We start from the raw sequence: 24019 nt of genomic DNA, 5'->3' as shown, positions 1-24019 counted from the left end.
CCTATGCTGAATGAACAGTATAATGGTATATACCTACCGAGAAGGACAAAGGCAGCAGGCACATGAGAACACCATCGCCTGCAAGTTTCCATCCAAGTCTTCATTTGGAAACAGATTGCTGTTCCTTCATGGTCACTGGGTCAAAGCCCTGGAAAGTGCCACCTAACAGAACTCCAAGTGTACCTACACCGCGCAGATTGCAGCAGCTCGAGAAGGTAGCTCAGCACCATCTTCTCAAGGGTAATTAGCGATAGGCAATAAATGCTGGCCTTGCCAGCAACACCTACAGCCCTTAGATGATTGGAACAAGCTGATGGGTCAGAAGTCAAGGGTACCCACTGTCTTTTCAATCGCAGCAGCCCATAACAAATGTGAAGGTGCACTGCAATTTAATCGAAAACTTTGGGATGGCAGTTTCTGTATCTTGTACTGATTTGAATTTGCTCTGTAATGTACTGGGGAGCGGGTGCGAAGGATCCATCAATATCAGAGCTGGTAATTGGAATTCATTAAGAAATCCCACTTTTGTACAGTTTATCAATACATTCTTCAAAATATTTAGGATCCTGTGGACGGAATCCAGTAAGATCCCCACATGTATTATAGTTAGCTATATTTTTAAAAAAGCTTCTGATGTTCAGAATTAATACTGACAGTTTTAGTGCTTTGATCTCGCAGGTGAGGGCACCAAAGACGACACAACTTGCACAGACAAAAGTGAGTTTAGCTCGGTCATATTTGGGGTAAAGAAATATTTAAAACTTTGCCCCAGCAATTATTTTTTAAGCTCCGGATTATATAGGGTTACATGGGAATATACATCACGTAAAGAGGCAATTCAGCCCAAACAATCCACTCCAGTGTTTATGCTTCACTCAAACCACCTCTCATCTTTCCTCAGCTAAATCTATAATCACAACCTTCTATTCCCTTCACCCTCAGATGCTTGTCTAGCTTTCCCTTAAATACATCTATACAATCACTTCAACCAATCCCTGTGGTAGCAAGTTCCATATTCTTACTACTCTTTGGTTAAAGAAGTGCCTTCTGAATTCCCTATTGGATGTTTTGGTTACCACCTTATATTGATGGCTTCTAGTTATGCTCTTTCCTACAAGTGGAAACATTCTCTCTGTATCCACTCGATCAAAACCTTTCACTGTTTTTAAGACCTCTATTAGGTCACCTGTTGGCCTTCTTTTTTCAAGAGAAGAGATGCAACCTGTTGATCCTTTCCTGGTATGTATGTCCTCCCATTTTTCGGATCATTTGTAAATCTTCTCCCCATCCTCTCCAGTGCTTCCATATCCTTTATATAATGTGGTGACCAGAACTGCACACAGTATTTGACGTGTGGTCTAACCAAGGTTCAATACCGGTTTAGCATAACTTCCCTACTTTTCAATTCTATCCCTCTAAAAATAAAGCCCAGTGCTTGGTTTGCCTTTCTTTTTTATGGCCCTGTTAAGCTGTGGCACAACTTTTAGTGATTGGTGTATTTGTACTCTGAAATCTCTTTGTTCCTCAAGTCCACCCAAGACTTGCATCTTCCAAATAACGGAGCGGCCTCACTATTCTTCCTAACAAAATGTACCACCTCACAGGTTTATCTGTGTTGAACTTCATTTGCAATTGTAGGATTTTTAAATTCTGTATTTTTAAGAACCATTACAAGCTGGGAGTTCTATAAATGTTGTCATTTTACGATACTGGTACCATAACCATTACAATAACACAGCTGTGGAGTGTGTTTTTGTTGCTTGTAAGGCTGCAATATTAAAATGCACATACTTGCAATACTTTCAGCTCCAATAAGTTACTAAACCAGAAACTTAAACTAGCCTGGTCGCAAGTTGTTGAATATTTTTAGGGTGCAAAAGGTCAAAACGGGAGCTGAAATTTATGCAAGTTTGATCCCTGTTGCACTCATCTCCTGATCTGAGCAGAAGTGTTGTCTCCCCCATCTTTGTGCAACCCACAGATGGTAGTTTTTCTTTTGGTTTGGTTACAATTTAAAGTAAAACTAAACTTTTATTTATAAAAATAAAGGAACCTTGTCTTCAAGTGTTACCAAAAATCATACACGCCATGTGGCCGGAACATTCACAGAAGCTTTCAGATCATTTCAGTACAGAGACTGCAGGTGAGGTTTTAAAAGTTGTAGAATCTTTGGAAGGGTTGATAACTCCTGCACTTCAGGACATTTTACTCCTCCTTGATTTGAGCAGGACTAATTTTCACTCTTGGGATTAGACATGTAGCCACTGAATGTTGACAGAAGGCCAAACTACTTCCTCATTTCAGCCTGTTGCAAACTGTTCTTTATTTGCGCATTTCTTAAGTTTTTGCTCAGAAACTTAACATTACAGCTGCATCAGCTCAATGCGCATTTACAGTAACTTGGATGAACATTTTTAAATGCCACCTTAATGAACGAGTGATGGGGTACCCTAAGTAGTTAATACACCAAGGTCAAATGGCAAAATTGTGCCTTCAACCGGGGAAATGTCAGTCCTGCCACAGAACAAAAGCTGATTGGATTAATTCGAAAATGGAATTGGAGGAAAGTTGAGCACAGCCATTAGAAGTGGAGGTCCACTCCACTGCACTGCACCTCCCCAAGGCAGAGTTATTTAGAAGCCGTTGGCCTATCATAGATCAGAACACTTCCTCACAAAAGAAAAACAGGAGCATAGCCTATTATTCACTCCCTTGGTCCAAGCGAGACAAAAAAGTAGAAACTTCTTTGCCAACCAGCGCCCTCTGAGTGCTCATACAAAGCCTGAATTAGAGGAAACGCCACAGAAATGGCCATAATTTGGCAAAACAAAGTGGCAACTTTTCTATGGTGATTACTTTTGGGATATTTGGAGACAGTTACCAGCTTCTAAACTTAATCAAGATGGCCAGAAAAATAAAGGAAACCCTATACAATTTAGATTCTTCAATCAGTGGCCATATTTCTTTTATTTCCCACATGCATTTTTCAATTATTCAGCAAGATAGCACCTAAAATCAAATCAAGGCTACCATATACAACCCCAGTAATATGAAAAAGTTGAAAATACAATGTGCGTCATGGCAAGGGCCGGGGGGGGGGGTGGTGATTTTCATCACATCTGAAAAATTAAAGGCATTTTAATTGAGAAAAGCCACCACAAACTTGGAAGACTTGGCACTTTATTTGACTGAAACCTTTACAACACAACGTCTCAAGTGATTTGAACCGGACACCAACGTACAATACAATAGCCAAAAAAAGACAAAAAATGAAACTAAATACAGAGGCATCAGTCAGACCGTAATTATTGCAATTCCAAAGTTATGGGAGCCATAAATTTACAAAGCTGGATTTGCAAATACTTGGATGTTATCTTGCAATTAGTTAATCTTTAACGTTCACTTAAAAAATGATTATAATGGTTTAACAGATGTCCACAAAGACCCATTTTAAAAGCACACAATGAACCATCCACAGGAGGGTAAAGTGTCCCAGTATTCTGTGATTTCCTTCTTTTTTCTGTACAAGAAACTGACTAGCACCATGTCCTTTAAATTACCAAGATTGTAAAACAATGCAGAATGATTTTATTAAAGAAACAAAACTGGTAGCATGCATCATCATTAAGATCAACATAAACTTTCCTGCAAAATGTAATGGTGGTATTGGAAAATGGGATATCTCATGAATGGGATTAATTAGGCACTATATTGAAAAGGCACTGGTCAATCTGTAGCTTTGCAGGCACTGTGGCACTTAAATGTTCTTCAAAACTCAATGTCTTTGCAAACAAACAGAACGCTCATGCATGTGTGAATCAAAGCACATTCAAGTTTTTAAACAGGGTGGTTAAATGAAGCTGCACTATATCCCAGACGGTCAATGTCTAACATTGTAGCACACTATACAACGTCTGTAAACTAAAAATCAAAAACTGTACATTTCAGAAGCTGGTCATTTTATATCAAGTCATCCGTGAAATTGTCATTACACCATGTCTGATAATTTTCACTCATCAGCAGCAAGGTATTGTAAAAAAAATCCTCTGTAGAAGTGATTTTTGAGAAAACAATTAATTTGTAGGTGATGTTCTTTATTTAAATTCAGGGATTCTTATTCTGGGTACTCATTGCTCAGCACTATCACTTGGAAGCTAAATATTTAAAATCAAACCCAATGATGTAGAACAAAATTTCCTGGGAGAAATGTTCAAGTTTCCACTGAAGCAAAATACATGACTAATGTTAAAAGGTACCCAGATTTTGAAGTGCTAATTCAAAGCTTTCAGAGTGTAAAGGGATTAATGATGTTCCAGATTTAACTTTTTGATACTCAATGAATTGAGGCAGAAGCTAGAAATAAGCTGAAGTACATATTTTCTTAACAAAAGCATCTAATTATACATGAAATTAAGGAAATTATGACATGCTGATTAAAAAAAAACTTCAATTAAATTGAGGGCATTTTATTGGGAACTAAACAGCCCCGGGCATCACTTTAATCAAGACAAATCGAAAATGATGACTTTTTCTTCCCCCCTACAGAGCACCAATCATGAGGGTTGTTCATAATCCTCATTCCAGGTATCAAGCAACAACATAGAACGTAATTATCTAAAATATAAAGTTAATGTGGTTAAAGTGAGAGCAAAAAAAAATCTTTAAAAAAAATCAAGTTTCAAATCACTCAATCAAAAAGCTCACATTGCAAACTATCGATCTCCAAAAGTGTATCCAATGAATGCTAGATCTGAAATTATAAGGTTTGGAAAGCTTTTATTCCCCCCACCCGTGTTTTGGGATGAAGCTTCTTAAAAAAACATATTCAATAGGTTAAAATTTCCAAGAGGAAGTAAATAATGTTGGAATGATTTGGCTCCTGCAATAGTTGAATAGAAAGTTCCTAAATGTAAGGGCACAACGCAAATCTGAAATGTTAACGAAATGAAATGCAAATGGAGTTCAGGTACTTTTGGTACACAATTGAATCCTTCTAACATAAATGTTAAATGATTAAAGGAGAAGCTATTTATTTCTATTGTTTTATTATTGTGACTTATAAGAATTGAAAGTGATAAATAAAGTCTGCAGCAGGTTCGGACTGAAGTAAAGTGATGCAGTACATATTAAGAGCTTGCTGCAATATGTTAAGGTGGATAAGGCACTATTGTTAGTTTAAAGTTCCTTTTTGTCAGCATCTCCCCAACCTTCCAAGACACATTCACAGACATTCACACATGCATTACCTTTAAGAGCTAACTTGTTTCTAATCGTCAAGCACAAGAATTATTCAACCTTTCTTTATCAGTGAAATGGACAAACTTAAATATTGAAATGCAACATCCCTCAGTTTACCCAGGTGGTATTTAAAATCGTAACGAATACTACAAAAACAAGCTAAGTTTTTAAAATTGCAAAAGGATCACTCCTGGAAGGGTGGAGGGGAGGTAGTTTAATTTCTTTTTAAATATGTAAACCTATATTTATAAAAGGAGACTTGCCACTAGATTCTTCAACTAAATGAAAAATATTGAAAATTATCATAAATAAGTTGGGGCATATTACACAGAAGTCAAAATGCAAAAAGAAAATACTATTCAGTTTTGTTTAGCATTGGGTTTTCTGTTCCAAAAAAGAACAAAAATTCAATTTGGACCTTTAAAAAGGCACGTTAAGAGCTAATGAAGCAGGCTTGTAGAAAATACACTTGCACTGTGATATTAAACAGAGAAACCCACCCAAAATAATAAACAGCAGTTTAACACTTGGACAAATTGGTTTCACAAAATATATCAACAGGCAAAATTAAGAACAACTCAGCCATTAAAGGTTTGAGCCCATTAATACTATTAAAACACCAAGTGCATTGTATTCTGTTTATTAGTTTGTCAAGAATTTTGCCAATTGACACAAAGATTTATGAAACACATTAGCATTTTTCTATCCAGTTTAAATTCAGAGAAACGGGATAATGAGGAATAAAGCTTCAGTGTCATAAAATTGATATTGAAATGAACAAAATAGGTTTACTGACCAAGTGATATGTGTCAATTCTCAATGCCAATTTTTGGCGCATCTTTTAATTAAACTGTCAGCTTTCAAAACTAGTGCAAAAAGATAAGCGTTTATTGTGGTTGGGTGATCAAGATTAAGGTGAATCCTATGAAGCAGACTTGGCCTTTTCGGTTTCCAAAATGTGTTAACAAACAAAAAATCTGGCCACCGTGCAGTTTGAGTTTTAATGATGTAGGAAGATCGATAGCCAGACATAATTGTCAGCTTAAGCACCCTGGGCAACACGGAAGGGGGAGAAAAAGGCTTATTTCCAGTGACTGGTTCTACACAGTTGTCTCTCGTGCTTTAAGGTTTGGTGCCGAATATTGTCGGCGCATTCTTGGTGGGGTAGTGAAATGGTTGTGGTATGGTCTATCAGTTCTACTGTAGTCAAATGCATGGAAACAATTTTCATAAGACCCGCTATTAAAGTAATGCGGCCGCTGATGGTTGCGCCTCTGACGGTGCGTCGGAGACTCTGGTGTTTGACGGCCATCTGATGACTGTAACGATTCAGTTGAGCTTGAAGTCTGTCGACGCAAGCCACGCTGCTGACCGTTGCTGAAGGAGTTGCTCCGCCAGCGAACTTGCTGCTCGTTCCTGTGGTGCTGCCTGTTGCCTTGGTTATATCCTCTGCTTGACCCATATGAGCGCCACCCGCGAGGCTGGCGGCCGTCGTTCTTGTCGCTGACGTCTTCCTCGGTATCGCCTCCTTCCCTTGAGTCCCTTTCAACGACAAACTCCACCGCCTCCTCGTCCGTTATAATTATGTGCGTGCCAGGGCTCCAGGAGTTTCTGTGACTGGGGTTGCTCTTAAAAGGGAACCGCAGTTTCCGGTCTTGGGGTGGAATGAACCGGTGCGGCACACTCTGCCTGCGCAGCTGTTTTGTGATCTCTTGCTGTTGCAGGTTTTTCAATCGAATTTGCTCCAGCCTCATCCATCGCAAACGACCACGCCTGAATTCTGGATCTTCGGACATTAGTTTTGAAACACGCTCATCCTTGCTGATCTCATCCTCATTTACGGAATCACATCTGTTCTTCTTGTTTTCACTGCTGCTCCTGTCATTACCAGAAACATGCTTCCCTTGCGGCTCTTGAGGATCCATCAGTGGCAAAACTTTCTCCATCTGCAGCATTTTCTTGCGGAGAATCTTTATCTCTTCTTCCTTCGTATTATTCTGCTTCTTCACTTCTTGCAAAATATTTTCCAGTTTGTCTACATGGCACTTAAGGTCATCCACATCACTCGGAGTCTTCACAGTGGCTATTACTTCTTCAATCCTTTCCTCTCCAACACCTACCGTGTCCCACACATCTCTTGCAACAGCTCGCCAAGAATCTCGCTCATTGGGGTCCTTCTTTCCATAAGTCGCGCACAGCTCCTTCATTTTAACAATTGCCAGTGCCTCAATCTCCTGCCTAGTATGCCTGAAATCATTCAGGGCCACCTCATAACAGATCTCCTTTACGGCCTGGATCTTAAGGTCTGAAAAAGTCACCCATTTCGGGTCTTTGGTAATTTTACGCCGCTTGGGAATCTGGTAAACTTTGATCTGTTCGTGTTTTTTCCCACTGCTGGGTAGGCCACACTTTTTTACAATGGTTTGCAGCTTGCTGGGAGGGAGCTTCTCCCTCAGGGAGGTTATCAATCGCCAACTCTCTTCACAAGATCTCTTGTCTGAATCATCCCCACTATCAGAGTCTGCATCCTTTAAAAAAAAAACCAAAAAAATGCCCCAAAACAACCAAAATTAAAATTAAACCCAAAATTTCAAATCGAATGAAAACAAAAACTAAAATTATGAACAAAACACGGGGAATGGGAGAACTATGATGAGTTAGATGAGCATGCTTAAAAGCTTTGGTACAAAATCAAACACACAATTATGGTCCAGAATCCTAAAAGATTCAAACACTTTGTGCAAATATTTTTAAACTCAGCTGGATGTTGCCCACCTTTGATACAATCTATCTTGATAAAGTAACCTCTGCCGTTTAAGGTTAAACAGCAGATGCTTCCAGTTTACCCACTTTCTCGCTTACGGTGACTTTTGAGGTGCTTCTTAGGGTTACCGTACAGGTGGATCTTTCTGCACATAATGCCATTCAAAAATATTTGCAGAAACAAATCAGGTAATTTATATATTCTGCACCACAATTCTGCAGATGATTATTTTGACAAACAAAAGGGAAACAAAATCCAAAATTTCCAACTTTTAATGTTTAATGTTAAGCTGCCCTTATTCATTTCTACAGGCAAATTCAAAATTGTTTTTATCCCCCTTTCTGAATTTCAAAGCTGCACCCAAGGCATGCTACAAACATGCAAAAAAGTGATTGCCTCTTTGCAATCCCCATTTAAAACGACAGGATAAATGTGTAGTGCATCCAGTTTGGTACAGTGGTCGAATGGATGTTGTTAAGATGGGTTAGTAATGCAGGTGCACGTATAAATGCAGTTAAATCCAGAGCAGCCAATACTTATCTCAGTACTAAAACACAGCCAAGATATGTTTTAAAGTAGCTTCTCATTCTTGCAGAGAAGGGAGGAGGGTCGTTTTGAGATCAATTGACCAATGTTATTCGTCATTCATTTAAACTACTAACATCAGATCAAAAGCTTAGTATTTTTGATTGAAAAATTGTTTTCATAAAAAATACATTGATTAAATTCGACAGAGGATTTTGCCAGACTCCTTAGTAATGTCTCAGTGCTGCATTATTCTAACAACACAAGATTTGTGAAATGTTTGTGCGCGCATGTGGGTTTTTAAAAAATTATTTGGGGATCAGGTTTAAGCAAGAATGAGATACTACCAACTCTTAAATCTTGGGGGAAAAGATGAAGTCCACATAAACTGTTATCATCAGTCTAATTTGGAACATTGAACACAATTGATGACAATTAACATCACAAATTCAAATCATTCAGAAGATTAATGTATTGGAACAAGCAAGGCATCAGTACATTGTCACCTCAAAATAGCCAGCATTTACTATCGCAAGGTGAAATGGAAAGTGTGAGGCCAGTATGGGCAGTATAAAGATCACTAGATAAGAAATAAGCTTGAAGGTCCATTGCTGTCCTTTTTTAAAAAAAAAAAATTATGGCACTAAAATTCCTAATCTTTGCTGTGCATTAGGTGCATTTGATAAAAAAAACATAGCAACAGGTTATCGAAACTTTAGAAGCATGGTAGAGTTTTTTTCTCTTAAACCACGAAGAGAAAACCACGTTGCATATTGACCTCTTTTTTTAAAAAATTACTTACTGTTGACATTTAAAAATAAAAATCAACTGCCAAAGAACCAAATTGGCTGATCAACTAAACTTAGACATTTAATTGGACAACAGTTGGACTTCTTTGCTCTTATGAGTTTGAATCAGATCTCACGTTGGGGCTGAAAAAGGTAACTTGTGTACCACACGAGTGGGAATGGGCAGAAAGTAGGGCTCACACGCTACTGAAATTTACCAATATGTCATTAACACGAATACTAATACCTCTGAGGGAATCTCATCAGCCTATACTATTAAACGCTTAGAAAAAAAGATATTGAGCCCCATTCATTTTTTTCCCCATCATTTATTTAACTAAATGGATGTTGCTGACCATCCTTTTTGTAAGCATCTAATAGATTCTAATTGGTAACCTTTGAAAATGCTAGCTATACATAATGGCTCTTCCTCCTTCCTTAATTGCTTCACAAGGATAATTAGGGGCGGCAGAACGAACACTATTTGCTGCACGTTTTTAAAATGTGGATTAATTTTCTCATCAGACGCTTATAGAATACAAGTCACCTTTTCCGAGACTGTTTAAAACATAAGGAAGAAAAAAAATCTACCGTAATCTATAACCAGCATATCTCTCAAACAATACATCGGAACCCCAATTATTTCCTGCTGGGCTAAGGTTCCACAGGCACCAGGCATCCTTCCAGTAGCTGCATGAGTCCACATGGCCATTCATTATGCATTTACTTAGGGAGTAAAGCTCAGCTGGCTACTCCAGCAAGGCCGTGCTCAATCCCGCACTTGTTCAACAGTCAGAGGTGGGTAATTGAAGTACAATAGCAATCAGGGGACTCAGAACCTTTGCCTCACACTGAAGCCAACCGTAGCTTCCCTCCTACAATGTGGGCAGAGTTCAGTTAACTGAGCAAAGGCTGGAGGGCTAAACCAATGGCCACATGGTTATTGAGTCAATCAGAAGAACTGAGGTGTCCTTTTAAACGTTTGTACTGATCAAGATGAGGGATGCTAATACCAGAGAGTGGAGCACTTTCCATTTCAGGAATCCAGTTTCAGTATGAAGCCTGTCCATTAGAGGTACAGCATCATTAGACCTCAGAGTAAAGCTCAGCCTCCTACTGCATCAGCATTGACACTTTTCCAATTCCCAGACCAAACATCATTAGACCTCTCCAAGAGAGGCTGCCAACTAGAAATAAATTAAGCGGAATCATTGTCCATTAAGAACTGAAGACTTCCCAAAGGATTCTTACAACTTGAACAGGAAGAGAATTTCATCCAGCAACTTAGATTTGAAGTTAAGTCCCAGAGACCAGCCATGGTGCCAGCCAGTTCCTATCTCATCTTTTTATATTTTAAGAATAAGTCCAAAATAAGTCTATGGGGATGATATTGCACATTTTTTTTTAAATAAAACAAACAACAGGTCTACAGCATGAATTCAAAAAAAGACTAACTTCAAAAAGGATTTAAAATTAAGTTTGTCTCTAAGCAATTAGAGATGTGAGACATCCTGTTTCCTAACCTCACGAGGAAAAGGTTTATTTAACTGACCAATGATCACAATTATTTGCAGCTGACTTTGTTCAGTATTTAATTATTTCCTCCGCCAATCTCCCTCCTAAGTTCTGCTCTAAAACTCAACTGATTCACATAAAAGCTAGTCACGTCCAATTAACGACAGGATGGTTTTATTTTGCAACAGCTGCTTTTCTTCAAGAAAACAAAACCGTTCTATTAATTATCTCATAAGCTAAAGCATCTGTTGAGTGCATAACCCTCATCTCTCTGAATAAGCCTTGCTGTGGGATATTGTTCAAAAATGGTAGATTCGTTATTTCTCCGGAAGGTATGAGGAAGATCAAGTCCCATGCAAGAGAAGTGGATTGTACCATGCAGTTTTAAATGATCCATTTCAAGACTCATCACAAAGAGCTCAATGGAAAGTCAGAGGTAGAAGATTGTGCAAAATTAGTAGTGTCTGGAAATCAACGAAGCAAGCATGAACAACCCACTCATTTCAGGCCAGTATAATGCAATAAAAACATCTGACACACAAGAAATGTTAGAATTAAGGGAGTCAAAAGTCCTTACCAGGCGTTGTTGCTCCAGAAGCAGATCTGCCTCCTCCTTCTCTTTCTTGTATAGAATCTCCATTTCTTGAAGCCTGTTGAGAATAGAATATTTTAGATGCTTTTCACAATGTGGATACGGGGCCTGGTTAGTTCAACACAGACCCAGGTGTGGGCAGCTTTGAAAATGCCTAACTCTCATCCTGGTTTTCAGTAAAGCAGTTCAATTTTTCTCTGCACATACGTGCTCACAGAACTGTGCAAATTACATGTCACACGTACAAAAAAGGGCATTACCAATAAATAGTAGACAACACCACAGCAGTAGAGGGATGGAGTGTTGAGTGCTCAGGCAATTTTGGATAGATTGGAGTCCTTTCAAACTTCCAATTAGCAGTCGTAACAAGACTTTGCGCAATAGGTCTCATTAGGAATGAGGAACGGGCTTATGTTGATTATGCCCTTTAAAGGGCACTACCAGAAACATTTTACACCGAATTATTTTCCCAAATGCAGTGATAATTTTGCAAAAGGAAAGTCTGTGGTACATCCTTAGACATGCTTCTTTAACAGAAGATGTTGAAACACTGCTGAGGCAAGGCAAATCTGAAATGGTAGCTTATCCGACATTCCATTGCATACAAGTGTTGTTCATGGGATAATGATAAGATGCAGTGACATTGTTGGAATATTGCAAAGATGGCTCCCTGTTTGTACAAGAGCTGACACCTGTTTAAGTTTGCAACACTCTTGGCTCCCAGTCGGAAGACTGTGGATTGACTTCCCACTGTGGCCTTGAGCGCATAATCAGGGTTAATCCTACAGTGGGGGGGCGGGGGGGGGGGGGCACTGTCGTTTTGGATTTGATTTTATACTGAGGCACCGCTTCCCCCCTCAAATAGATGCAAAAGATCTCATGATACTGACAATGAGGAACAGGCAGCTCATCTGTTGCCTTGGCCGACATTCATCCCAACCAACAAAAAACTGATTAGCACTCATTAATGTGCTGCTTTTGGAATCTTGCTCTCCACGCACTGACTGCTATACTCGCCAGTATAACAACATTTGACTGCATTTCAGAAAGCAATTCATTTATTGAATAGTGCCTTGTGATATATGTATCTGTCTGTCTGTCGATATGTATAATACATACACGCACACTAAAAAATATATTTTTTTGCTTTCCATTCAAGGAACTATATTTTGTTTCAATGGTAACTGTTAAAACTATGATTTTGTTTCTCTAATTTAAGTCTCTGAGCAGAAGATCTGCGAGGAGCCACCAAAATAGGCAAGAAATTTAATGCGCTACTCTACACAAAACAGCTCAGTGCTAGCTCACCTTCAGTGTCACAACTAGAGTTGATCACGTCTCAGAATCCAAAGTAAACTGTTAACACACCCATCCTTACATATACTAGTCCAGCTGCTCAAGACCAACCATTTATGATCAACAGGCATTTCACATTAGTTAGAGGAATGTCTAGTACTGCAGGATTTAAATACATCTTTACATTAGGCAATGTTTAAAAATTTTGAAACTTGGGGTCTGTGCAGGTAAACATGCAAAAAAAAAAAAGAGCGCATGACTATGCGCATTGGGATCCAGTGCAGGTACAACCAGGCGAATGCACCATTATTTAATGCATGTGTCAGCAATTTCATAAGCCTCAGGCACACAAGTGTGGGCAATGGAAGTGTATCACTTGAGTAGCAGGAGTTGGCGTAATGAGGTATTTTTATTCTGCACATCTTGTCTGCGCACCTATCAGTCTTGATACTAGGTCCATTTTCAGCATTATCATCTTAAAAACTGACCCAAAACATACATTTTGAAGGAAAAAGCAGAATTCTCCAGATACAGTTACCTTTTTTCCATCTCTTGTTTCATATCTATGCCCTGTTTCTCCAGGAGCTCTCGTTGAGCAAAAGCCCAATCAACAGGTTCTACTGGGGTCTCAGCAGAAGGGGTCTTCTCACGTTCAGCACGTGCCTGCTCAGGATGATTGAATCGGAAGACGTGATTCTTGCCCATAATTATACGATTCCCTAAAGCAAGATTGAGCCAAGTTTCAAATTTCAGGACCATGCAGCTAATACCAGGACAGGTAAAAATTAATAAAAACAAACACAGACTGCAAAAAACAAGTTGCATTTATATAGTGCCTTTAATGTAAAAAGAAACCCCAAGACACTTAGAAGCGTTACAAAACAAAATTTGACACCGAACCACATAAGGAGATATTAGGCCATATGATTGAAAGCTTGGTCAAAGAGTTTTAAGAATTAAGGGGCCTCCTGTGTTGTAATCATTTCATGATTCTATACTCAACTGGTCCTGATAATCCATTTGATTACGTTACTAGGTATTGATGTTAAGATTTTTTGGTCTATAGTTGCCGCTCAGCATCCCTGGAGTCTAACATGAGAGAAGGGCAAACAGCTGGGGTTCTCACTCATGGCTACTGATTCCTGCTGGTTAGTGGACATGTGCAAGCATTTGCAACAGCTTGGACACCGTGCCCTCCATTGTCAGTCAGCCGCTGATAGGCTTCTTTTTAAAGTGAGTGGCTTACTAGGTCATTGCAGAGGGCATTGAAGAGTCAACCATGTCGCTGTGGGTCTGGAGTCACATGTAGGCCAGACTGGGTAAGGTTGGCAGGTTTCCTTGCTTAAAGGACATGAGTGAACCACATTGGATTTTTACAACAATTGATGAAAGCTGACTAGTTTCACATTCCAGGTTTATCCATCGAACTTAACTTGCACCAGCTGCCGTGGTGGGATTTGAACCCATGTCCCTAGTGCTCCGTCTGGGGCCTCTGTATTACTAATCCATTATCACTATGCCACCATCTTCCCCCTCTCCCAACTAGGAAAGTATCAAACCATAGTAGAAAACACAATTATACAGTGTCAAAGACCATGCCAACCCAGACCCTATAAGTATATGGAACGTAAACATAACAGGCTGACACTTTATCCTGTGCTTTGCCTACCTGAACGTAATTTCACTGGATTGGCGACTCGTTTGCCATTCACATAAGTTTCAGATCCTTCACAGGGCACCAGGGTAACGATAACTGCGAAGACAAATGACAGCGAGCAGATTGAAGCATTGCCAGCTTACAGGAGGCGGAAGGAAAACCATGCTACTGGATGCATAAAATATATTTCCATTGAGCCGCTGAGGAAGCAGTGGGCCGATTTGTGTGTTACATCTTCTGTGCAGTGCTTTACAAGCTGTGGCAACTTCTAAAACTGCCAAAAATAGTGTACAAGGCACACACGTATCTAGCGTTACCAGCACACTCGGAAGCTGCTATTAGTTTACAAGCATTGCACCATTCACAAAACATAACATTAAAACCAACTAGTGATCATCATCCATTTTTAATGGGCATCAGATTCACTTACATTATAGCGTTTATTGGCCTAAATAATATCCTGTACGCTGGGCTTTACACGGCAGTTGTGTGTTAAAATGTCCTTTAACTTAAAATTGAGAATTCTGGAAGTGCCTCAGCTCGGAGACAGGCCTATATGGTCTGGTTGCCATGGGGGTGAAACTCAAACAGGAATCTATTGAAATCAAGTGACAGTTTTCACATCTTTTCACAGTGACTCACAGTAAAAAGGGACAGCTGCTTTAGTGTGACACAGGCTGAGAAACACAAGGCAGGTGTTGCCACGGAGAAGCAGGATGCTTGTCAGAATTTGTTTTCCATGCAAAAGGAAGAGGAGAATCTTTGAAGATTTAAAGAACAAGGAGTCGCCAAGGTGGGCCTTGCTGGTGGAAGTTGGACTGGGTCTAGAATACTCAGGTGGAGTGGAATGACTTTCGAAGGACACTGGAATTTGCAACCTATCGTGGCAGGGAAAGATGAATCGGCTAGAGAATCAGGAGGAATAGTGGACCTGTTCTCGTAATGCTACACATCTGCTAGAAGTGCGCTGCACAGAGAAATAGGTCGTAAGTCATATCTCGATTGTATTTGTTAGTAAATGCGAAAACATCTTTTCTAGTTTGTTCTATTAGTTGCCTGTTAAGCAATGTTTGATCTAGGTTGATTTTAGCTTGTTTGTTAAAGTAAAAGTCTTTAAACGTGAAATCTTGTCCTCCGCTCATTTCCGTTTGTCATTTTGGAAATTCATCTCTTCTTACGAGTTAACTGGTTCTCTAAAAGGAGGATAATACAGGTTCTAAACCAAACAACAGCTCTGATTGGACTCTTTATTAAATCAGTTCCAATCAGAATGGACAAACATTTAATAGCATCCATGTAAACAGAGCTTATTTTATGGTCCAGCAACATATCAAGTTCCACCCTGGTATCATACCCTGACCTGGGTCATGTGGAATAGTAGCGCACTGTGAAATCAGTTTCTTTTGACACCTTTAACATGCTCTTTTTCAATTTGTAAAAAGCAGCATCACATTAAGTCAAGTGAAGTTAAAATGCAAACTCTATTTTTCAAAATATGATTGGAGCCTCTGTTGGAAAGCTTTAGCATGATTGAATGCATAATTATTCCAATATCCCTGTTTTAAAAAAGTGGAGTATAGCCCAATGTATGCAAAGCCATACTATTTTAATCTACAGAAACCTGCAGACTGTCTGGTATCAATACAAGATCCACGGAACCCCATTCAGATTCGGGAAACTTGCAAGTTTGATCCCAAATGCTAGGACAATGAGATAAAATCACTTAGAAAATATTTGTTGAAAAAAACTAGGCATAAACTTGAGGGGGAAATTGGCTTGTTAATTCTTACCTTCTCCATTTTGGTTCTTGTCACTCCTGAAACTACAGTGCTCTTCTCTGATGTGTGCACCACTGAGAACAATATCCTGACGTCTCTGGGCATCTGCCTGGCCAACCCTTATAATTAAGAAAGATATATATTCACTGCATTTAAACATACACCTCAATCAGGTGAGACTTCCACTTGCTATTATGTCAAATATTTCATTATACACCTGATTAAATTCAGGTTGCAGCATGCGTCACTGTTCAAAATGGTATTGTCCCCTCTGAATCTAGGGCAATTGTTCAACTGAAACTGAAAGGATCAAACCTGTTTTTTTGGAAACTTGGGGGACATTTAGAAAACAGCAACTGAATCAGCAATTCACTCAAGGATCATAAGGGCAGTGTGAGAAATCAGGAGGCTTTAGTTGCATATGATTCTGAAATTTAAACGTAGGCTTGTCAGGGTAATTGCAGTCAAAGAGAATTCAATGCCTAACATGGAAGCCTATCCTTAATGATAATACCAAAAAAATTGTTCCATTCCACACCACAGATGCCCTCATTTTGAGCACAAATGAAATGCTTGGAAAGAAAACATTTTCGTAAGACCAAAAGTCAACTTTGATCCTATTTCAGTCTGCATATATCAAAATAGTTCATACCTACACCTAACACAACTTTATTAAATGAAAACCTCTTAATGCTCGATTCATTCTGATATCCTACAAACAGGCAGAAACCTCTGAAGCAAATATGATGCTACGCAAGAGACTACAAGGACAATATACTATTAATCTGTTAAAAATTTGGTGGTAAAATGGATTCAGAAAATTTCCAAACTCTATTTTTTTTTTGAATAAGTTGTACAATTAACCTTAACATTAAATTTCATTTTGTCAGATAAGTCAACACGGACTGGTTGGGCAGATTAACCAGTTTCATGCTCTACATATTCTATGCAATTATTTTGGTACAAATCTCCTACAGGGGTACAAACAAATTCAAAAGTATAACATGAATAACATGTCTCTGATTAAAGTATACCAGATCCCTTTATTGATTACACCATTTAAAATGATCGGAATCAGTTCAAGTTTTCAAAATATTAAAGGGGAAAAGGTAGGCTGGGGAGAAAAATAAATCACTCCTGTTTGGGGGAGTCTAGGACTAGGGGATATGGTCTAAATATTGTGACCAGGCCATTCAGCAGTGAAATTAGGAAACACTTCTACAAACAAAGGTGGTAGAAATTTGGCACTCTCTTCTACAAACAGCAACTGATGCTAGATCTATTATGAATTCTAAAACTGAGATTGATAAGGTAAGGCACTAAAGGAAATAGGCCAATGCCAGGTAAATGCAGTTAGGTCACAGATGAGCCATGATCTCACTGAATGGCTGCACAGGTTCAAGGGGCTAAACGATCTACTCTTGCTCCTACGTTCACCCGATATCCTTCACTGGAAGGGTTTGACGTAAGGAATTTGCCAGCAAGCTTTGCCTGTGATATATTAGGTGCAACTTAAAGGTTTTTGACTGGCCGAACATTGGGCTTCAGTGAGGTATTCTTCAACTGTCAGAATTTTATGCTGTTAAGAGTCAGATGTGAAGCATTTAAAAAGGTTATCTAACTATTAAAAATATCTTAAATTACATTTAAGTCATGCAAATTCAAGAAAAGATTAGATTCCAAAACTGTGAGTACTTTAGCTTAAGTTTCACAAAAATCTAACCTTTCGAACCAAAATCCAGGTAGTCCATTTTAATGAGAAAAAAAAATCCATCACTGTCAAGCTTTATAAAGTTAAGTCAACAACCCAGTTTATCCATTGGTTGCCAGCTCATTCAAAGAGGCTTGACATTTCATTTAGTCTCATTACCTTGTGATGCCATCTTTGATGTAGTACAGAAGACATTCTGACATGAGAGGATCCTCATTGAGATTCACAAGATGTGGTGTCTGACATTAAAATGAGAACAGTAAAAAAAAAACAGGAGAACAGCATACTTAACATCTGTAGTCTTTATAAATAACCTAGGCAAATTTTGCTTTGATTCACATTATTCTTTGGAACACAAAATCCTTCTCTTAACAGCCAAAACAGGGTTACATTAACTAAACGGTCTGAGATTGAATTAAATCACATTGCATTTCAGTGATTGGTCTGTGTCACATATATCCTCGCAATAACCTTAAATCCAAGAAATGTTCACAACTTGGTCACTGAGTATCTCCATAGATAAACATACAAATGGATGAAAGAGAACAAGAGAGAACCAGCTTCAATCCCTAAGTCTTTGCCTAGTTAACTAGGCAGTTGAGACGTCAGAACTGGTCCTTGTGTATCCAGATGGGTCAGGCTGGTGAATGGGGGAGGGATGGGGGAGAAGAGAGAACAAAAAAATTGGAAAAGCCAATGACATCAATGACTCCTGTATAAATGCACTTGCAGGCACGGTCACATTGGATTTTGCTGGCCCCCACCAGTCCGATGCCTCATGTCCAAACTCACACATCAACAATGATCACTTAAGTGAGGTACAAATAGCCACTGTGTATAGAACCTACCACAACACCGTCTTCAATAGATTAATTCAGGGGAGGGAAAATCCACAAATTCTAATTTCCTATTTGATACAGAGAATCAGATGCAAGGGCATTGCTTTAAATTTCTGTAAACAGACAGGATGCTATAAAGGCTGTTGCCTACTGGATGTTGGGAGAGCTGAAATACAGATATTGATAGGCTCCCTTAGCTATAAATCCACTCTTTATATGGATAAGCCATTGCCAATGAGTATGAAATATTTTCAGGAGTGAGGTTCAACAGATAATGGTGCAACGTGTTTACACAATCCCTTATCAGCAATTGGTGTTTATATTATTATAACAACAAAACAGAGTAGCCAAACTTTCATGTAGCCAACAGAGAAATAGTTCATCATTTAAGATGAAAGGACAGGATGTAAACCACTGTGCCAACCACAAAGTTCGGTTTTAAAACTGACAATTAAAAGGCACAAATACTTTGCTTTGATCATCCTTAATTTGACCTTTCATGAAAAATGGCTCAGTGACTAAATCACTTCAGCACGAAACTACACATTGGGTTTCATGGCTTTTCATCACACATTCACTTGGCTTTAGCTCAGTGAATATAATCAATAAGGAAGCAGACAGCAAGATGGAGCACAACACATGTTTGCAAGATGCTTCAGGGTGGGAACAAAAAACTGACCTACAAGGTAAAAATCTAACAGCACCCCAACATTTTCTAAGAGACACTTGGTTTTCAACCTATTTAGAACAGCAATCCCAGGAGACATTCTCACAAGCTACATCTAAGTTTAAGCTATTACAGATTACAGTATGTGTACAGTGTCTCAAACCCAGCCATCCGAAAACTGGAGTTGACTGAAAACCAAGCATTTTTATAAGCTGTTATGCATCAATTTTAACTGTTATTAAATGAGTAAAATAACTTAACCGGGGCAATTTTGGCTGGTTGCAGCATCGGCGCAGTAGCGCACCAGGCTAGATATCGGCTTCTCGCCCTGGTCTTTTCCCACGCTCTTAGCGACCCTTGGCCTCACCTGACCCAAGTCAGCCTGACTTACCTTATTAGTTTTTATCCAAATGTCATTTCTTCACTATTATGTATTCTTTTTTCAAACTCTAATTAAAAAAAATAAACTTATACATTTGATGTCAGGCATCTCCTATTAATTGAGTTAAGGTTCTGATTTGTTTTTTCTTTGCAAACAGGCAAGATCCAAACTCTGGCATGGATTCAATCCTGAGTTTGCCGGTTTTGAGACATTGTACTTGTTTCTGAATCATTCCTATTAGTTAATTGAAGACCCTTGTTACTTATTTTGTGGTCCAAAGCTAAATTGCAGAAGGATAGTGCTATGGCAAGTGGTATTCCAGGGGTGAGTACTGATCAGCAGGTTGAAACACACCTCCTGTGATATGTATAGTGCTAAATGGACATGGCAGATTCAACACTGGCATATGCAACGTTTTAATATAAACACGAGCACCACGCATTATAAACAGACCATTTAACACCATAATCTCAACACTATCATATATACCAACCTTCTTTGGAGAGAACACGCCATAGGAGTCGGCAAAAAGATCACATGGCCTTGGATTCAAAACCTAAGCAACATGGTGTGTCAGGAAGCAGAAATGCCAAAGTAAAAAGTGACAGAAAAAGCATGAGTGCGAGGAGACACACAAGGAAGACACTGCAACAAAACGGGTAACAAAGTGAAGAGAACCATGAATTATGTGAAACACGAAGGAGCTAGTGTAGGAAGAGATTAGACGGCACAGAATTTAAAACTGAAATAAATCCATTCGAGTTCATGAGACTTCAGACTAAATTATTGTGATAATGTCACGTATTTCCTAAACGTTTTACACTTGAATAGATGAATCCCACAAAGTCAAAGCCACACAACTAGCAATACACTATGATGACTCAGTACTAACCAAATCATAATTTTCTATTTTGTTCCCATGCATGACGAGCTAAATTTAACTTGGCATAGTTGAAAACTAGACAACAACCTCCATCCAATATGACTGAACTTGGTTCAGAGCAGTTTGACTCATGATGCGATTTTTATCCGTTTTAAATTTTAATGGTAATTGAGAGTCACCTTTGATTTGCTTTCCATAAGAATTGAGTAAAATCAGAATGCATAAGAGATTGTTAACGTTTATATTTTATATCAAGCTTTTAACGTTAAAAAGTGACATGCAATTTCTTTCAAGGTTTACCTCTGTGGATTAACTTCAGAACTATGATTAGCCTCTAGTTTACCTCAAAACAGATACCAATGTCCAATCGATAGCCTCAATATAGACATGCATCACAGAGTCTGCATGCAATTAAGATCCACAATGTCAATCTTAACCCATTTCCATCAGTTAATCAGGAAATACGTATTGCATGATGCGCATCGCCTGCTCACCATTTACAGAACATGCATGCTTAAGCCCTATTTCATTTTTTAAAAATCCTCTCTCCTTAGTTGCATATGCAGGTTTACTCACAGAAGTCACATTCTTACACAACCACAAAAGTGTCAGTGTAACCATGGGAATTCGCCCAGGAGCAGGAGATTTGAATACATCCCCTGTCATGTGTATTGGATTGGAGGGGAATGGCTCCATTACACAGGCCGCTTACTTATACCTCTGTAACGTCGCCCGATTCAGTCTCTGGGACAGCTCATCTGCTGCTGAAACCCTCATCTCTGAGATTCTGTCACCTCTAGACTTGCCTATTCTAATGCTCTCCAGGTCAGCCTCTCATCATCCACCCTACACAAACTTGAGCTCTGTTGCCCACATCCTAACCCCGACCAAGTCCCATTCACCCATCACCCCAGCACTCACTGATCAACACAGGATCCCAGTTAAGCAGCGCCTCGATTTTAAAATTCTCATCTTCGTTTTCAAATCCTGCTGCAGCTCCCTCACCCCCTGTAATCTCCTCCAGCCCAACAATCCTCCGAGACACCGGCACTCATTTCCAATTCTGGCCTCCTGAGCACCGTCAATTTTAATCGTTCGACCATTGGTGACCGTGCCTTCAGCTGCCTAGGTCCTGATCTCTGGAATTCCTACCCTAAACCTCTCTCTCTCTCTCCTCTTCGATGATACTCCTTAAAACCAACCTAATATTTTCTTACGTGGCTCTGTGATAAATTTTGTTTGGTAACAGTCCTGTGAAGGGATGTTTTTCTGCATCACAGCTGGATAAACGCAAGTTTGTACTGATTATCCATTTTCAACGCAACTGATTAACTAGCACATCAATTTCTTTGTAAATCATGTGATCTAAAGAAGGTCCAAAATGTCAATATTAAGATTAATTCTAGACTGATAATTTTTTTTAAGAAAGAAAATCAACACAGGAAGTATCATTTAGGGCAAATGTTTCACAGAACTTTGAGACATTTTTGTTCTAAATCAGTTACATGCCTTCCTGCGGTAACAACTATTTAAAAATAAAAAGGAAAGAATCTCTCCTTTTGTGGGGGTGGGGGGGGGGTGGGGGGGGGGGGGAGAGGAGAGAGAGAGAGAGAGAGAGAGAGAGAGAGAGAGAAAGAGAGGAGAGAAAGAGAGAGAGAGAGAAAAGGCCAAATTTCAATTTCAATTTCCTGCCGATTATTCAAAACAGAATCTGTTTGACTGGCTCAAATTACTCACGGCCAGCCAGGTTCTGCAAGATACTCGAGCAACGAGGGAGGGAGGAACAGCAAAACAACCCGATTTTCCTCCGTGGAATCTATTTAGCTGTCGTGCAAAATGATGACGTGGCTGCCCACAGATAATTCCAAAACAGCCCACAGTTTTTGATTGGGGCAACAACAAGTGAACTGAGCTGTTAAAAAGCCAGTGTTTTTTTTTTCATCATATTCTGGACCTTAACTTCCGACTCCTCGGTGTCAGTTTGAGGGGGTGGGGGTGGTTGGGGCCGGTAACCCAAAGAATCCCCCCCCCACCCCCCCACCTCGAAAGCTCCCAGGTAATATCGCACCGCAGTTGCCCAAGGGTGCAAACATTCCCCAGGCACCCTCCGAAAACGTGATTTAAAATCACAAACTTCAGACGGTTCCGACTGGATACACCGATAGTTACCCCACAAGCGGGCCCAACTCTGGGACCACTCTCCCCAAGCTCGACCGGACCCAACCCCCAACCCCAAGGCCCGGCCTAGCCCCTAACAACCTTCCCACACCCCCACCGCCCCCCCCATCCCGCTGACCTCTGTTCCCAGTCTCCTCCCACCCACCCACCCCACAAATCCTACGCAATTACCTTCCACACCTTCTCCCTGGCCTGTCAAAGACCTTTAAACGTACCCGGTTTACAGCAGCTAGTGCCATAAAAGGGGGCACTAGGGGCCAGGGGCACCCAGCACTGTCTGGATCTTGCCCAGCCTGAGTAGAAAGGTCAGGCGAGACAGGCTGGGAAAAAAAAAATAAATGTAGGAAATTGGGCAGGGAGTGGCAAACCGACACTGATTGTCATTCCGTGGAAGCCCAGGCCCTCTATTTAAGAAGGAACAGCAAATGAGAGAAAGAGAACCTTGTGCTCTTAAAAAAATAATAATAAATATGGCCATTTTTGTGCATTGTAGTTGAGATAACACACTCCAGAAAGTAAAAATTGTTATAAGAGGGGTGACCATGCTATCATTCCTTTGGGCCAGTTTACACTGAATTACTATAAAGTAGCAAGCAAGAGAATGCTTCAAACCCACCTATTGAAGCGGGGGGGGGGTGGACTTCTCACTATCTGAACTTTGCGGTAAATAGCACAGCTGTATTCAGCACTGAAGATAAAGTTTAATATTTCTCAGTTCAAGTGACTGCTTTATTTTATTCATTCATGGGATGTGGGCTTTGCTGGCTGGGCCAGCATTTATTGCCCATCCCTAATTGCCCTTGAGAAGGCGGTGGTGAGCTGCCTACTTGAACCGCTGCAGACGTTGCTTGGCAACATCTACAGCTCGCTTCTGATTCTCTTTGTGAATGGCAATAGAGACCCAACACTCCCACTGACAACACAATACTGAATTTCAGCTGGCATCCAAAACCTACGATGCTCATGTAGTTGGTGAAAAATCACAGGACTCAGGGACTGAGATCAATAGTTTTAAAGAAAAATATTACATTGGCAAGCACCATTTTTATAATTCGACACCAAATAACTTCACAATTCACAACTGTAACGATTAAACAAGTGTGGACAATATTATTCCCTGTATTTAACCACAGGAGATCTGGACAACCATAACATTGGAAACGAAGGAGAAATTATTGACTCATTTGTCGCTGCCTGCCTATTAAA

The 24019-nt window shown here is 39.7% G+C and overlaps 1 protein-coding gene across 10 annotated transcripts in view; it reads right to left on the bottom strand.

The window, feature by feature from the left end:
* Window positions 1-24019, bottom strand: part of kif1b (kinesin family member 1B) — a 197877-nt gene that overhangs the window by 76103 nt on the left and 97755 nt on the right. For 9 of the 10 annotated variants that reach the window (XM_041205801.1, XM_041205807.1, XM_041205803.1 and 6 more), the window contains 5 exons: window positions 18024-18103; window positions 16166-16272; window positions 14388-14471; window positions 13257-13437; window positions 11408-11480 (listed from right to left, as the gene is read on the bottom strand). In XM_041205801.1, coding sequence (XP_041061735.1) covers window positions 11408-11480; window positions 13257-13437; window positions 14388-14471; window positions 16166-16272; window positions 18024-18103 — 525 coding nt within the window. Of the gene's footprint in view, window positions 1-4481; window positions 7767-11407; window positions 11481-13256; window positions 13438-14387; window positions 14472-16165; window positions 16273-18023; window positions 18104-24019 lie in introns of those variants that run through there. The other variant, XM_041205811.1, reaches the window with a different exon arrangement.

This window comes from Carcharodon carcharias, chromosome 15 (assembly GCF_017639515.1).
Source record: "Carcharodon carcharias isolate sCarCar2 chromosome 15, sCarCar2.pri, whole genome shotgun sequence".
Lineage (NCBI taxonomy): Eukaryota > Metazoa > Chordata > Chondrichthyes > Lamniformes > Lamnidae > Carcharodon > Carcharodon carcharias.
This window is presented reverse-complemented; position numbering and strand designations above follow the sequence as displayed.